Here is a 17,342-nt window from a genome sequence, read left to right as displayed (position 1 = left end):
ACTAGCAAGACACCTCCAAGAATGTTAGACGGCGCCGGTGGAGCTAGAGCAAGGCTTTCTCCGGAGCAGCCACCGAACCCTCCCCTAAACCGGCTGGCAAGGACCATGCTTGAACATCCACTGAGGATCACAAGGCTGCCTGTTGTCGCGCCAGAGCTCTGATCAGCCACCACATTTTATTCATTTATGTGTTCATTGTTTATCATTGTTGTATCTATCACATATTTATTAAGATGCTATATTTCATATAGTGTCAAAGTGGTGTATCCCTCCTGACAAGGGTTCAAATCTCTAGTGTTATCTAAGGAGCTAATAGACTCGTAGCTATCATTACTTTTGCATGTCTAAACTTAAATTTTTTGCAGTTGGATGAATCATTAAACTTGTTGTTCTGCCCACGAGCAAGGATGTGCACCAAAATAGCTCGAAACTGCACGGATGCTAAAAGAGATAATAGACCTACCATAAGTGAAGTAATCCGTGATCTAGATGAGCTCGAAAGCATGACTCCACAGTCTTTCATAAATCAGGTATGTGTGATTAAGAGTAAATTACTCCTACAGTACATTAACTCGCATTTGCAAAGCAGCTCAGTCCATTAACTTAGCAATCATATACTCAATTTTGTAAACTTGAATTTGAAGAGCAAGTACCAATGTGATATCCGTTTCTGCAACTTGACAAGAACCATGGATGAGGACGCACACGCAGGATCAGCTTGTTGTCGGGCCCACATTTCAGCCGGCGTAGAGTCAGCTGACATACGCTAGAGAATTGAGTCATTGACATGTGGGCTAGCTTGTTGGCGGGTCCACATGTCAGCCATCGAAAAGTCAGTTGTCGTATGCCAGAGAATCTAGAGCGCCACGTGTGGCTTACGTTTTTGTATCTAGCCACTTATTTGCACTTACTTTGTCTACATGAGCACTCCTCGCTCGCTCTCCTTTATCAGTTCTTCCCCGACTTGTTCCCCTACTTTTCATCCCTGACTGTTGTGCCCCTCTCAATCCTGGCCTTCACACCTCCATAATTCGTAGCTCTCATGGATTCTCAGCAAGGTAACTCTGATGTTGGCTATGGAAAGGTTGTGCCACCGCACCACACAAACATGGAGTGGTCAAGCCTTAGGAGCTCATTGCGCGACCATTGATGGACGACATTGAGAACCCACCACTTGAGGTCGTGGAAGACAACCAGGAGGCAGTAGGGTTCATCCTTCTACATCGTTGCCGCACGACGTGTTCTCGGCTGTGCTTGAGCACTCCATGTGTGTGCAGTGCCGTGGCAAGACCATTCTGCGGGTGACAACACAACTACCTCTCCGGGATCCACAGCAGCCACAGATAGAGTAACTTAAATAATATAGCCAACGACCGGCTATATAAGACTTTCATGCCATCAAAAGCTAACACTTGTAAGTTCTTGTCTAACAGAGTTTGCTACCGATTAGAGATGTCTTTTTTTTACTTTCACATTTCCTCTTTCTTCTCATTTACTCTTTTCAACTAGCAGCATGCATACAACCTGATTCTGGCATGAGAGCCCAATTTTTTTTTCTTGATCTCTCCCGCCCACATAAACGGAAGTGTGATGTAAATAGGCTTAGGGCATCTTCAATGCTGACCTGTAAATTTCTCCGGCATATGTCCATTTTATGTGTAGACGTGGTCCGCCGACATGATGTAGGAGGAAGACATCCAATGCTAATCACAAATTATTCGGTTGGGAGGAGAAAAAGTAAGTGGGCACCATGCATGTGGTGGGATATTTGTGATTTAGTGTCGAGTTGGAAGGAGAGAGAGGAGAGAGGGACCATGGTGGCTAGGGACCGGTGAAACAAGGAATGAGTCGAGGATAAAGAAAAGGGGGCGTGGAAGGAGTGCACGTAGGCCTAAGGCAAATAGGGGGCTAGTTGCAAAAACGTGAGCCCCACACGCGACCTTGTCCATGTCGTCGCATGGAAGGAATACGACCGTGAACAGAGACTGAGACGTATTTGCTTTCCAAACCCAAGATTTTTATAACAATCCTCCCTCTTTATTACTCCCCATGTCGTATTAGTGTCAAAAATATTATTATATTATGAGACGGAAGAAGTACATTGCAATTAATGTCACATCAGACAACAAGAGAGAAATGAGCTCATTAGGAGGGTCAACCAGGAAGCTATTACAGAACGGCCCCTTGGCCAAGCTTGCCAGCTCATGAGCAACAATATTCACCTCCCGAGGGCAATGGATTAAAAAGGTATAGGGAAATTCAAAAGCCAGATGATAGCAGTCATCAAATGTGACAGCAACTGCACCCACAGATCGACCTCCTTTGTAGTAGTGCATACTCTAGCTAAGCAACCAAAAGGCCGATCTGATGAAAAAGACCAGGCAATATATTTATGCGTAACATCCCCGTAAAAATGCATGCTCCAGTCAATGCAATCAAAAGACCGATCTGATAAAAGAGACTAGTAAATACATTTGTACGTAACATCCCTCATTCATAACAAGTTAACATAACCAAGCGTACGATTTCTGAGTCAATGGACTAAACGGCTCTACACCGGCAAGTTAATGCACTTGGTGATTTATTTACTTTTTGATTAATGTACTTTTTGTGCAAATCTGTGTTTTTTCATGAAGATTTCTCTGTGCAAATTCCGCCTGGACAACATTTTATACACGATTGATAGTCAATTTCCCTCTTCATGTACAGTTGACATACAAGCATGTCTACCCCTGGGAGGCCGACCCCGCCAAGCTCGTCGTCCGGTACCTCATCGCTAGCGGACCCTTTGGAGACATGTACCACGGTGTCTATGACGGCCTCGAGGTCATCGGTCGGTACCATTTTCCATGCGTTTATCACAGCTGTTAGTTTAAACATCGATGCTTACCCCAGTCACGTTTCAGTGAAGTTGCTTGATTGCAGGGAGGATGGTTCAAGGAGTCAAAAGGAAACAACAGTAGCAAGAGCAGCTTTTTCGCAAGGAGTCTCCGTCTGGCACAAGCTTGACCACCCAAATGTAACTAAGGTACTCTTTGCCTCAACTATTATTTTTCCTGCAATTTTATTTGGTTAATTTGTTTTGTCCTCTCATTTAGATCCCTACTACTAAATTAAGAAGTTGTCAATAAGCTCAGTATAAGCAACTACATTATCAGCCTTATGTGTTATGTATAGTCCATTAATTGCAATATGGAATGCGCTTTCCTCTGGGTGGGAGCGGGCGAGACAACCAGCGCCAAGTGCAAGGTCAACTGGGACACTGTATGCCAGCCACTTGTGTACGGTGGTCTCGGTGTGCTCAAAACGGAGAAATTCGCAGGAGCCCTGAGGTTAAGATGGCTTTGGTTTGACTGGAAGTAGTCGACCAATATTTGGGTTGGTTTGGGCAACCCTGTGATGACATGGACTACGAGCTCTTCTAGGCCTTCACTTCTATCACCATCGGCAACGGTGCGCGCATGCCTTTTTAGGACGCACCTTGGTGCAAGACCGGAATCACGAGAACATTGCACCCTCCCCACCCCCATTTCAAGTCATCCGCAAGAAAGAATTGGAAAATTAGAGAAGCCTTGAATGATGATACTTGGGTTTTCGAAGATCAATGCGACCACCAATTTCTTGCTAGAGCACTTTCCAAATTCCTCCAGCTTTGGTATTTCCTTCATGGCTTCTAGCTGCGACATGGCATTGATGATGACATTGTGTGGAAGCATACTGACGGTGGCCACTACTCCGCGGAGTCCTGCTACAAGGACCAGTTTCATGGCATGATCCACTCCTCAATGGAGCACACGGTTTGGAAAGCATGGGCTCCACCAGAAGTGAAGTTTTTTGCTTGGTTGGCCTCCCAAAATAGGAGGTTGGCCGAATTGTGGTCTATGCCCTCTTTGCAAGTGCAAGCTAGAAACAACCGACCAACTAATCTTCAAGTGTCAGTTCACAATTAGACTATGGGACACGATTAAGGACTGGCTTCAACTTGACTGCATTGACACTGCTCGTTGGCACATGCTTCACTCACTAGTAGAAAAACACCTATTAGTCCCGGTTCGTAAGGGCCTTTAGTCCTGGTTCTAACACAAACCGGGACAGATGGTCCTCCACGTGGCCGGTGCGCCGAGCCCAGGCAGGGGGTCTTTGGTCCCGGTTGGTGGCACCAACCGGGACCAAAAGGCATCCACGCGTCAACATTCCAGTGGCTGGGGTTTTTGTTTTTTTTGAAAGGGGGGGGGGGGTTTGGGGGTTTTGGGGGTTAATTTAGGTGTTTCATATATTGTGTTAGCTAGCTAATTAATAGAGAGAAGTGTCCTCTCTTATGTCCGTGCTTGGTCGACGGTACGTACTATATACATATAGCCCTCGACACGCTAGCTAGTAAGAAAATGAAGGGAACCATTGAGTACAGAAGTTCGTCATGCATACCGAGAGAAATGATCGATCGACCTCTCCTTCTCCGAGAGATTGGTCGAACAACAAGTTTTCGTATCATGTATGTCCGACGCTACTGGCTACATACATGTACAATACATAAGATCTCTCAATTACAGTCCCATAGCATTTGAAATCAACTTCCACATGGTATTCTCCAGCTTTATTGATGACGTGGTCAAGAAAGAATCCCGCCAATTCCTCTTGAATTGCTTTCATGCGATCTGGTTCTAGGAGTTCATTCCGCATCTGCCACGTCTAATTTGAAGAAGAGAGTTAATTAATACATATATATGAATGAAACTCAACAGAAATGATAGTGTAATAAAATGAAATTGTGAATATTATTGCTTACGCACTTCATATTGTCTTTGAGAGTAGCCCCACTTGTTTTTTAAAGTCGCGGTGTGGATGAACTGGCACATGTAGTATCCACAGAAATCATTCCCTTGTTCCTGCCACAAGCATTTTACGAGAAATAGAGGTCAATCAAACTGATAATGAAGCATTATAAATAGCATTGATGAAAGTATAGCTATAGAATCAACCGGAGATGCGCACAACTAGCTAGCCAGTAGTACTTACTTTCGGGTATGTATATCGCAGCTCCTTCGGCAGTACCAGAGCTTCTGCAGTGAACTGTTTCCAAACCCTGCAAGACAAAGAAAATAATTATTATTACTTGAGATATCAGGAAATGAACAAAAAGTTGCCGATATGGTGCGATAATGATCGATTGAACTTACTTGCTGAGCATTTTAGTCATGTCCGCATAGGTTTTGGGATCTTTCCGTCTCGAGTCTAAAACGGTTACTAGTCCAAGCTCAAGCTTAATCTCCAGAAGAATATAGTGGTACCTGCGCACGCATGCATAACTCATCAATTACATTACTATAACCTCGCTCGAGTAATAAGGGAAACCGAATATGCAAACGATCAGTAACACTCACTTGCCGTTGTAAGGAAAGAGTATGGTATCTTTGTTTTGATTTTTGATCAACGATTGTAGCAAGTTGTCCTCGGCCTCTTTGACGTGCTTTTCAACCAGAAATACATCTATGATATTTGTGTTAATGAACCCAATATCATAAATTTCATTTTTTTTGCACTCGACGATCTTCAATCTGCATAATATATTAAGGATAATTAATTATAAATACATGCAATGAAAGAGCCGAGCTATATATAGAGACTTAATGACAGAAATAGTACTTACATGCAGTAGCAAAAGACCGTTAATTTATCGAGGGCCTTTTGATTGAAGAACTCGAAGAACTCCTCAAATGGAACAGGCAACATATCATTTCCAATGAGGTCGTGCTCCTCTTTAATTCTCAGATACAAAGTATTCGTCCCCCCAGACTCTCTGCAGGTTTTCATGTACCAAGTATGGAATCTTCGCATCATCGTTGTTAGAGATTTTTCATCTTTGACGAGAGGCTTCCCGTACTCGTATTTGTGTTCTTCCACCTTCATGAAATCAGGAAGTGCATCGTCAGGCAGGTAATCTTGTAGATTGCCATAACCGTCCACCATCCCCGGAACATTAGCGACGATGTTGCCGCTAGACACATTGAGCGGGGGGCACGATTGGTTTGCTTGTTCGCCGAGCTGGTCAATTTTTTTCACAGCTGCTCGTTCTTTTGCTCTTTGATGTCTGACAGTACTTCCCGACCGCTCCGCTTGGAGATATGTATGTTCAATAATGCGCTCATAGTTGGTTCTCGGCGGAGACTTTGCCGGTTTCCTCAGGGCATCGAGAGTGCGCTTTGCTTTCACCGGATCTATCTTCTCATCCGGAGGTGGATGTCTCTTTGCTTTCACCCCTTCAAAGAACTCCTTCACGTGGGTCCGCACGATCGTATTGTTTTCCTCCTCGGTCCTCTCGTACGGTAACTTCTCTAGAGGCTTTAGAGGTGGACCGTATCTGTATTGCCTCTCTCCTCTTCTTGTGCTGCTAGACGCCGGAGCAGACGGAGCGGCTGCGGCGTTTGTCTTCTTTCGTGCTTGCTTACGAGGCGGAGGAGAAGGACTACGATGCACCGGAGCAGCCGGGGCGGCGGCGGGTCTCTTCCGCCCTTGCTGGTGAGGCGGATAAGGAGGAGGCTGCTGGCTGCTCGGGAGCGCCGGCGCAGGCGGAGAAGGAGGCGGAGTGCCGCCACGCACCGGAGAAGGAGGCGGAGTGCCGCCGCGCGTGCCCTGATCGTCACTCGTCGGAGGAGGAGGCGGTGGAGGAGGCAGAGTGCCCTGACTCGCCGGAGGAGGAAGAGGAGGCGGAGGCGTCCAGTTCGGAAGGTTGATGAGCTCCTTCCGCCATAGGCATGGAGTCTTCAGAGCAGAACCCAGCCTAGTCTCCCCTTCACCGGTAGGGTGGTCAAGCAGGAGGTCCTCAAATCCCTCCGTTATTTCATCCACCATCACCTTAGCATATCCTTCTGGAATCGGCTGGCAGTGATAAGTTGTGCCGGATCCACTAGGATAAACTTGGCCAACAGCTGCCTTGACCTTCAAATTCATCCATCGCGCCATAATGTGACAATTTTGAGACTCCGTGATATCATCCACGGGATAGCTGGCAGGAGCCGTCAAGACATGCTCCGACTGGAGCAGCTCGTTGGAAGCCACGCTGCTTCTCCGCTGAGATGGAGGGGTAGCTTCGGGGGAAGCTTCGACAGATCGTTTGCTGCAATCTGCTGCTTCTCGTTCCTCTTCTCGTTCCTCTAGCCCCATTACCCTTTCGTGCAGCGCCTGTAGTTGGTCCTGCTCCAGTTTCTTCCTCCTCTTGTGGGTTTTGTAACCCCCTGCGTCCGGAAAACCAACCTTCCATGGAATGGAGCCTGGCGTGCCTCATGTCCATCCAGGGTGCTCAGGATTCCCAAGGGCCATTGTGAGCTCATCCTTCTCCCTGTTTGGAAGGAACGTCCCTCGCTGCGCTGCATCGATATAGTGTCGAAGGTTCTTGACTGGTATTTGCAGTTGCTCGTCCGTCCACTGGCACTTCCCTGTTACAGGGTCCAAGGTTCCGCCAGCCCCGAAGAACCAAGTCCGGCAACGGTCTGGCCAGTACATTGTCTCTGGTTCGATCCCTTTTTCAAGCAGATTATGCTCAGCCTTGGACCACTTAGGCCGGGCTTTGAGGTAGCCACCTGACCCCGTGCGATGGTGAAGCTTCTTCTTCGCAGCATTTTGCTTGTTTGTCGCCGACATCTTCTTACTCTTTTCCGATGTCTTGTGGGCCACAAATGCGGGCTAGTGATCTTTGATCTTCTCATATTTGCCGATGAATTCTGGTGTCTTTTCTTTCTCGACAAACTGGTTCAGCACTTTCCTCCACCTCCTCATTAGGGTTACCATCTTCTTAAGAGCACAAGAATTGATTAATTGCTCTTTAACTGGCTTCTCCGGATCCTCCTCTGGCGGTAGGGTGAAATTTGCCTTCAGCTGAGTCCAAAGATCTTCTTCTGCATATCATTGACAAAAGACACCTCAGGGTCTTCCTCCTTAGGCTTATACCATTGATGGATGCTGATCGGGATCTTGTCCCTAACAAGAACCCCGCACTGAGCATAAAATGCCTTCCTTGTCCGGATGGGTTCAATCGGTTCGCCGTCGGGCGCGATTTCTATGATCTCAAACTTTTCATCCGAGCTCAACTTTTTCTTTGGGCCTCGTCTCCTTACCGAAGTTGTGCTCGATCCGGAGGGCTAGAAATTATAAGGAAGAAAGACGAGAGTAATTAATATATGTACATATACCAAAACAATGGATGCATCAATTAACTAGTCAGCACGGGCTTAACTAATATATATATATACCTGGCCGGACTCGGTTCGGTCACCGGAGCAGTCAGCACGGTCTCCTTCTTGTACCTCCATTGTGTCACCGGAGCCATCATGAACATAGTCCTCTTCTTGTACCGGCATTAATGGGCCGAAGCCATCATGAACATAGCCCTCTTCTTCACCCAGTCCTTCCTAACCATCGGTGTCGTTGAGAAATGACGCAACTTCATCACTTCCTTGTGCGATTATGTGCCCCAACATCGCTTCTATTTCTTCGTCTCGGGGGTGCTCCATAGTTTCTGCAAATATTTACAACATGTCAATTATTATTCAAACATGGTACAGATGGATATATATATTAGTGGCAAACGTAGAACTAGCTAGCTAATCACAATAAGGAATCATGTTAGTGGCCTCGACGCTGCTTCTCTAGGGTTTGGGGTCGCCTCGACACAACGCTTCAAGGGTTTGGGGTGGCCTCGACGACAACGCTCTTTTAACTTGGTAAATTTGGGTGGCCTCGAGAGAGTTAATTTGTCGGGTAGGGGCGCGACGGGAGGGGGTAGGAGACCAACATCGTTTTCTCTCTAGGGTTTGGGTGTCCTCGAGAGTTTTGGTCGAGTGAGAGGGCCGAGGGGGTGCTGCCGTTGTATAAGTTATCACGGTCGAGAGGGGGTATATATATCGACCGCCCCTCATGTCAAAGTTATCTCGAGGGGGTTATATCGACAACGACGCGACATACATATACATGGGAAAACAATGTTATCGGGTAGGGGGTATCGGTAGCCCCCTCGTGTTGAAGTTTCTTCTTTCTCCTCTATTCCTTTCTTCTTCTACTACTCTTCTTTTTCTTCTTCTCCCTCGAGAAAGGAAAATAAGGAAAAGGAAGAAAAGAGGAAGAAGGAAGAAGAAAAAAAAGAAAAAAAGAGGATAAGAAGAAAGGAATAGAGGAGAAGAAGAAAAATAGAAAATTTCTATTATTCTTCTTCTCCTCTATTCCTTTCTTGTTCTCCTCTTCTTTTTCTTCTTTTTTCCTCTTCTTGTTTATTTCTCCTCTTCTTCCTCTCCTCTTCTTCTCCTTTCTTCCTCTTCTTATTTTCCTTTTTCCTCTCATTCTTTTAGTATTGCTTGTTTTAAAAAAAATGTTCAAATAGAAAATTTCGAAAAAAACAAAGGTTTTGCCTAATGCATTGTTCATATGAATATACAAACATTTGCATATTCTACAATAATTAATATCACCAAAAAAATCTATGAACAGAAAAAAACCTAACTTTTCTAAAAATCTATCTTTTGCATATATGAAAACATTAATACACATATGAACAAAAAATACATATATGAACAAAAACATGCTCTGAACAATTTTTTTATACATTTTGAACATCTACATACACATAGCCACATACATACACATATACATTATATATATATATATATGTATATATGAACAAAAAAACTAAACTAATAAAAATGAAAAAAACAGAGCCGCATATATAGCCACATACATACACATATACATTGAACAAAAAAAATTAAACTAATAAAAATGAAAAAAAAACAGAGCCGGTGCGGCGCGGTGGCTCGCAACGGGGGCGGCTAGATGACGATGGCGACGGTGGGGGCGGCGAGGGCGCCGGCGCGCGGGGGCGGGACATGGCAGGGGCTCGGGGCGGCGCGCGGGGGCGGGACGGGGCGCGGGCTCGGGGAGGCCGGCGACGAGGACGGCGCGGGCTCGAGGAGGCCGGCGACGAGGATGGCACGGGCTCGGGGAGGCCGGCGACGAGGACGGCGCGGGCTCGGGGAGGCGACGGCCTTGATGGCGGCGGCGACGACGGCGAGGTGGAGCAGCCTGGCGGCGTCGAGGAGGTTTGGCGTCGTCGGGGGCAACTGGCGATGAGATTCTGAATTTTTGCAAAGTGTTTGCTTATATAGCAAAGCCATTGGTCCCGGTTCATGAAACCAACCAGGACTAATGCACCCTTTACTCCCGGTTGGTGCCACCAACCGGGACCAAATGCCTCTTTTTCGGCAGCCCAAAGGGCGTGAAGCGGCGGCCTTTGGTACCGGTTGGTGCCACGAACCGGTACCAATGCCCCCCCTTTAGTCCCGGTTGGTGCCACCAACCGGGACCAAAGGCCCCTGTGCTGCCCGCGTCGGGCCAAAGTTTAGTCCCACCTCGCTAATTGAGAGGGGCGCACAGTGGTTTATAAGCCCCACTGCCGCACCCCTCTTGAGCTCCTCTCCACCGCAGGCTTTCTTGCCTACTTGCTATTGCTTTGCCTGATGGGCCTTCTGGGCCTACTGCGGGCCTGAATCCTGGCCCATAGTAGGGTTTCATGTCGTATTCAGGCCCGAGGCATTTTTTTTTCTTTACATATTGTTGCTATTTTTATTTTTTTTCAAGTTTTTTTTTGTTTTCTGCATTATTTATTTTCTTTTGTTTTTGCTTTATTTTTTAATTCTTTTTGCTTTTAGTTTTAGGAAAATTATAAACTTTCTGTTAGTGCCATTAGTTTTTAAATTTGAAAACACTTTTTTTGTTTTTTTGTTTTCTTTCTTGCTTTATTTATTTTATTTTGTTTCTACTTACAACAAAATACTTATTGTTGTTTTTTTGTTTTGTTTTCTGCATTATTTATTTTCTTTTGTTTTTTTCTTTATTTTTCAATTCTTTTTGCTTTTAGTTTTAGAAAAATTATAAACTTTCTGTTAGTGCCATTAGTTTTCAAATTTGAAAACACTTTTTTTGTTTTTTTGTTTTCTTTCTTGCTTTATTGACTTTATTTTGTTTTTACTTACAACAAAATACTTATTGTTGCTATTTTTAATTATTACGAGGGTCGAACCATAAGACATTAAAGCATTTCAAATGAACTCTGAAAAAGTTGAAAGTTGGCATGGTATCATAAATTGACCCACATAGCATGTGCATCTACAAAACGAACAATGGTATCATACTCGTCAGTTACAAAGTTGGCATGGTATCATCATAATAGTTGCGGGAGAAAGTCTTCACTTTTTCTTCGCTTGTGTCATTTGCTTATTGCGCCGTAACCATGGATAATCTTCATCGTTTATCAGGATGCTGGGGTCAGCCTTGACTTTGAAGGGAGGAATTTCATGAAACTTTTCATAATCTTCAGACATGTCTGTATTGCCCTCCACTCCCATGATGGCCCTTTTTCCTGAAAGAACTATGTGGCGCTTTGGCTCATCGTATGATGTGTTTGCTTCCTTATCTTTTCTCTTTCTCGGTCTGGTAGACATGTCCCGTCTTTCTTATGGTCCTCACTGTGCCATCGCATCAACTTGGCATGCTCTCCGTTTCTGAACAGACGTTTCAACCGTGGTATTATAGGAGCATACCACATCACCTTCGCAGGAACCCTCTTCCTGGGGGGCTGGCCGTCAACATCACCAGGGTCATCTCGTCTGATCTTATACCGTAATGCACCACATACCGGGCATGCGTTCAGATCCTTGTACGCACCGCGGTAGAGGATGTTGTCATTAGGGCATGCATGTATCTTCTGCACCTCCAATCCTAGAGGGCATACGACCTTCTTTGCTGCGTATGTACTGTCGGGCAATTCGTTATCTTTTGGAAGCTTCTTCTTCAATATTTTCAGTAGCTTCTCAAATCCTTCGTCAGGCACAGCATTCTCTGCCTTCCACTGCAGCAATTCCAGTACGGTACCGAGCTTTGTGTTGCCATCTTCGCAATTGGGGTACAACCCTTTTTTGTGGTCCTCTAACATGCGATCGAACTTCAGCTTCTCCTTTTGACTTTCGCATTGCGTCCTTGCATCGACAATGACCCGGCGGAGATCATCATCATCGGGCACATCGTCTGGTTCCTCTTGATCTTCAGCAGCTTCGCCCGTTGCAGCATCATCGTGCACATCGTTTGGTTCCTCTTGATGTTCAGTAGCATCACCGTATTCAGGGGGAACATAGTTGTCATCGTACTCTTCTTCTTCGCCGTCTTCCATCATAACCCCTATTTCTCCGTGCCTCGTCCAAACATTATAGTGTGGCATGAAACCCTTGTAAAGCAGGTGGGTGTGGAGGATTTTCCGGTCAGAGCAAGACTTTGTATTTCCTCATATAGGGCATGGACAACACATAAAACCATTCTGCTTGTTTGCCTCAGCCACTTCGAGAAAATCATGCACGCCCTTAATATACTCGGAGGTGTGTCTTAAATCGTACATCCATTGCCGGTTCATCTGCGTGCATTATATATAATTAAGTGTGTCAAAAATCATTACAGAACATCATGAATAGATAGTTAAGTGACCAAATTAATAGAAGTTCATCATCACATTAAAACCAAAGTACATACATAGTTCTAATCTAACAACATAAAGCTCTGCAGAGCATCTAAATTAATTAAACCATACACTGAAACTATGTAAAACATTTCAATGCGAAAACAAATGCAATCATAATCACAACCAATGTAACAACTGATCCAACGGCATAATGATACCAAGCCTCGGTATGAATGGCATATTTTCTAATCTTTCTAATCTTCAAGCGCATTGCATCCATCTTGATCTTGTGATCATCGACGACATCCGCAACATGCAACTCCAATATCATCTTCTCCTCCTCAATTTTTCTAATTTTTCCTTCAACAAATTGTTTTCTTCTTCAACTAAATTGAACCTCTCGACAATAGGGTCGGTTGGAATTTCCGGTTCAACAACCTCCTAGATAAATAGAATCTATGTCACGTTGGTCGGCATAATTGTCATAAACAATAAATGAACCAATAGTTATGAAAAGATAATATATACCACATCCGAATCATAGGCCGACGGGGGCGGATACCAAAACCATCGCACTACATATGTTGGAAATATGCCCTAGAGGCAATAATAAAAGCATTATTATTATATTTCCTTGTTCATGATAATTGTCTTTATTCATGCTATAATTGTGTTATCCGGAAATCGTAATGCATGTGTGAATAACAGACACCAACATGTCCCTAGTGAGCATCTAGTTGACTAGCTCGTTGATCAACAGATAGTCATGGTTTCCTGACTATGGACACTGGATGTCATTGATAACGAGATCACATCATTGGGAGAATGATGTGATGGACGAGACCCAATCCTAAACATAGCACAAGATCGTATAGTTCGTTTGCTAGAGTTTTGCAATGTCAAAGTATCTTTTCCTTAGACCATGAGATCGTGTAACTCCCGGATACCGTAGGAGTGCTTTGGGTATGCCAAACGTCACAACGTAACTGGGTGACTATAAAGGTAGACTACGGGTATCTCCGAAAGTGTCTGTTGGGTGACATGGATCAAGACTGGGATTTGTCACTCCGTATGACGGAGAGGTATCACTGGGCCCACTCGGTAATGCATCATCATAATGAGCTCAGAGTGACCAAGTGTCTGGTCACGGGATCATGCATTACGGTACGAGTAAAGTGACTTGCCGGTAACGAGATTGAACGAGGTATTGGGATACCGACGGTCGAATCTCGGGCAAGTAACATATCGATAGACAAAGGGAATAGCGTACGGGGTTGATTGAATCCTCGACATCGTGGTTCATCCGATGAGATCATCGTGGAGCATGTGGGAGCCAACATGGGTATCCAGATCCCGCTGTTGGTTATTGACTGGAGAGTCGTCTCGGTCATGTCTGCTTGTCTCTCGAACCCGTAGGGTCTACACACTTAAGGTTCAGTTACGCTAGGGTTGTAGGGATATGTATATGCAGTAACCCGAATGTTGTTCGGAGTCCCGGATGAGATCCCGGACGTCACGAGGAGTTCCGGAATGGTCCGGAGGTAAAGATTTATATATGGGAAGTTCTGTTTCGGGCATCGGGACAAGTTTCGGGGTTATCGGTATTGTACCGGGACCACCGGAAGGGTCCCGGGGGTCCACCGGGTGGGTCCACCTGTCCCGGGGGGCCACATGGGCTGTAAGGGGGTGCGCCTTGGCCTAATGGGCCAAGGGCACCAGCCCCACATAGGCCCATGCGCCTAGGGTTTAGAGGGGGAAGAGTCCTAGGAGGGTAAGGCACCTCCTAGGTGCCTTGGGGGGGGGGAGGGAAACCCCCCTAGGCCGCCGCACCCCCTAGGAGATTGGATCTCCTAGGGCCGGCCACCCCCCTTGGCACCCCTATATATAGTGGGGGAGAGGAGGGACTTCATACCTGAACGCCCTGGCCTTTGGTTGCCTCCTTCTCCCTCCCCAACACCTCCTCAACCTCCATAGTGCTTAGCGAAGCTCTGCCGGAGTACTGCAGCTCCATCAACACCACGCCGTCGTGCTGCTGCTGGTGCCATCTCCCTCAACCTCTCCTCCCTCCCTTGCTGGATCAAGAAGGAGGAGACGTGGCTGTTCCGTACGTGTGTTGAACGCGGAGGTGCCGTCCGTTCGGCGCTGGTCATCGGTGATTTGGATCACGTCGAGTACGACTACATCATCACCGTTCTTTTGAACGCTTCCGCTCGCGATCTACAAAGGTATGTAGATGCATCTAATCACTCGTTGCTAGATGAACTCCTAGATGATCTTGGTGAAACGAGTAGGAAAATTTTTGTTTTCTGCAACGTTCCCCAACAATATAAGATGCAATAATAAAAGTAAGAAAATTATACAAGTATCTATATAAACATACAAGTAAGAATTTTTTTCCTTTCAGAAAGAAGATAAGAACAAGAGGCTCACCACGGTGGTGCCGGCGACGAGATCGGCGCGGGCGATCGACGACGGTGAAGATGGGGACGGGACGCGACGGACCGCTAAACCTAGACAAATATTGAGGAAAATGGAGCTTGGAGGTCGAGCTTGGAGAGGAGAAAGCTTAAGTAGTGTGGGTCGGGCATTCCATCGAACACCTCGTGTGCATAGGAGGTGAGCTAGAGCACCACAAAGCTCTCCCCTCGCCGGCCACGAAAAATAGAGCACTGGGAGTGCTCTGCTCGCGGGCGAGGGGTATATATAGGCAACTAATTGGTCCCGGTTCGTGGCTCGAATCGGGACTAAAGGGCAGCCTTTGGTCCCGGTTCAAGCCACCAACCGGGACCAATGGTGGTGGGCCAGGAGCGAGGCCCATTGGTCCCGGTTCGTCCCACCAACCGGGACCAATAGGTCCAGTCGAACCGGGACCAATGGCCCACGTGGCCGGCCGGCCCCCGGGGCTCACGAACCGGGTCCAATGCCCCCATTGGTCCCGGTTCTGGATTGAACCGGGACTAATGGGCTGGCCCGGCCTGGACCATTGCCTCCTTTTCTACTAGTGACTCCACTAAGGAGTGGTGGATCGGTCATTCCCACTTTTCCATCCCAAATAGGAAGGTGATGGCCTCTCTTGCAATGCTAACCTCATGGGCCATTTGGAGTGAGCGTAATGCAAGGGTTTTCGGCCACAAGTCTGCCCCGACCTCAGTTTTGTTGTCCAATATCAAGAGGGAGATGGCCCTTTGGATTACCGCGGGGGCAAAGAAGTTGCGATTAATCATGTCGGGAGAGTAAAAAAATTGTACCGTGGGGTGTGTTGTAACACAAATAAACTCTCTTCTCCTCTCAATTAATATACGAGGCAAATCTGTTGCCTCGGTTTTTAAAAAATTGCAATATATCATCATTAAAGCAGGCCAATATTAAGTTTTCATAAAAAAAATGTTAACATGTGGCATTGCTTTCACTTCTCAGCTGTCAATTGGCATACTATTATGCATTTTATTTCTTGCATAAATGCTATATCCGAATTGATGAAGCTATATACCTCTTTGTATTATTATCCGTCTCCTACCTTATCTCTAGGAGAGGCTTTTTGCCCTCAAAGTCTGTACTCCTATATATACTCGTCCGTGAGGCTCAATACAACATCCAACGCATTATGCCAATCCTCTCTCTCTATCACTTCAAAAACTTGACAAGTATTACCCTCTGCCATATCAAACATGAAAAATTGCCCTAACAGCAGTTTCGGTTTTTCTTGACAGCTTGTAGGGGCTATAATGGATGCTAGAGATCTGAATAGTGAGGCAGTAGGTGCAGATTTTGTCATGACAAATGATGCACGCTGTGTTGTTGTGGAGTATGTTGCTGGAGGCACACTAAAAACATTTCTGGTACATAACAGGAGAAGGAAGTTAGCTTTCAAAGTTGTGGTCCAGATAGCTCTCGACCTTGCCAGAGGGTAAGTAGTTACTGCATTCCCGTAAGTCTCAGCATTCTATTTTTGGACTCCATTCTCATAGATTTGGGAAATACTGACCTTTCGATGTTTGACAGATTAAGCTATCTTCACTCAATGAAAATTGTGCACCGTGATGTGAAGCCTGAAAACATGCTTCTTGACAAATCAGGAACTGTAAAAATTGAGGATTTTGGTGTTGCTCGCATTGAGCCTAGAAACCCCAACGATATGACAGGCCAAACAGGCACCCTTGGTTACATGGCACCTGAGGTATCTGTTCTTGGACGGTGACTAGTCTCATGGTGTCCTGATAGTTTCTCTTGTACTCCTTGCATGACAATCTTATCTAATTCCATCCCAAATTAATCTAACACGCAAAAATAAAAATCTAATACAGTTTGAGATTTTCCCCATCAAACAACACCTTGCATGTTACATGCCTTAATTATGTTGACGTGCAGGTTCTCAACGGCCATCCTTACAACAGGAAATGTGACGTTTACAGCTACGGGATTTGCCTATCGGAGATATACTGCTGCGAAGTCTCGAAGATATCCGCGAAGTCCTTACAATCGGCATCGGAGTAGGCAGTGAGATTACTCGACGTGGAGTGGTGCAGCTGAAGCCCAAGATGCGAAGTCTCGCGGACATAACGGAGGATCCGTTTAAGAAGCAGAGAATGGGCCTCATGCGGATCATGCATGAAGAGACACACCTGTTGCACTCCGTACGAGAGATCAGGGCGCATGAGGGTGAGATACTGAAGAGTGTCGGCGAGGCTGCGGTAGTGCGTGGGACCACTAAAACGGGGGCCTGATTGAACGGGCAGTTTGAAACATGTGTCGATGGGAGTGTAGCATGCAATTTCAAAAAGTTTCCTACGCTCACGCAAGATCTATCTAGGAGATGCATAGCAACGAGAGGGGGAGAGTGTGTCCACGT

The 17,342-nt window shown here is 45.9% G+C and overlaps 1 protein-coding gene across 1 annotated transcript; it reads left to right on the top strand.

Moving 5' to 3' along the window:
- Positions 1-503: 503 nt before the first annotated feature.
- LOC123082270 (serine/threonine-protein kinase STY13-like) lies at positions 504-16,987 on the top strand. Its single transcript, XM_044504645.1, has 6 exons — positions 504-530; positions 2,710-2,833; positions 2,907-3,028; positions 16,204-16,400; positions 16,496-16,670; positions 16,862-16,987. The coding sequence occupies exons 1-6, from the start codon at positions 504-506 to the stop codon at positions 16,985-16,987; spliced, it is 771 nt and encodes a 256-aa protein (XP_044360580.1).
- Positions 16,988-17,342: the final 355 nt, after the last annotated feature.

Source organism: Triticum aestivum, chromosome 1B (genome assembly GCF_018294505.1).
Source record: "Triticum aestivum cultivar Chinese Spring chromosome 1B, IWGSC CS RefSeq v2.1, whole genome shotgun sequence".
Classification (NCBI taxonomy): domain Eukaryota; kingdom Viridiplantae; phylum Streptophyta; class Magnoliopsida; order Poales; family Poaceae; genus Triticum; species Triticum aestivum.
Note: the sequence above shows the minus strand (reverse complement) of the source record. Positions and strands in the feature narration are given on the sequence as shown.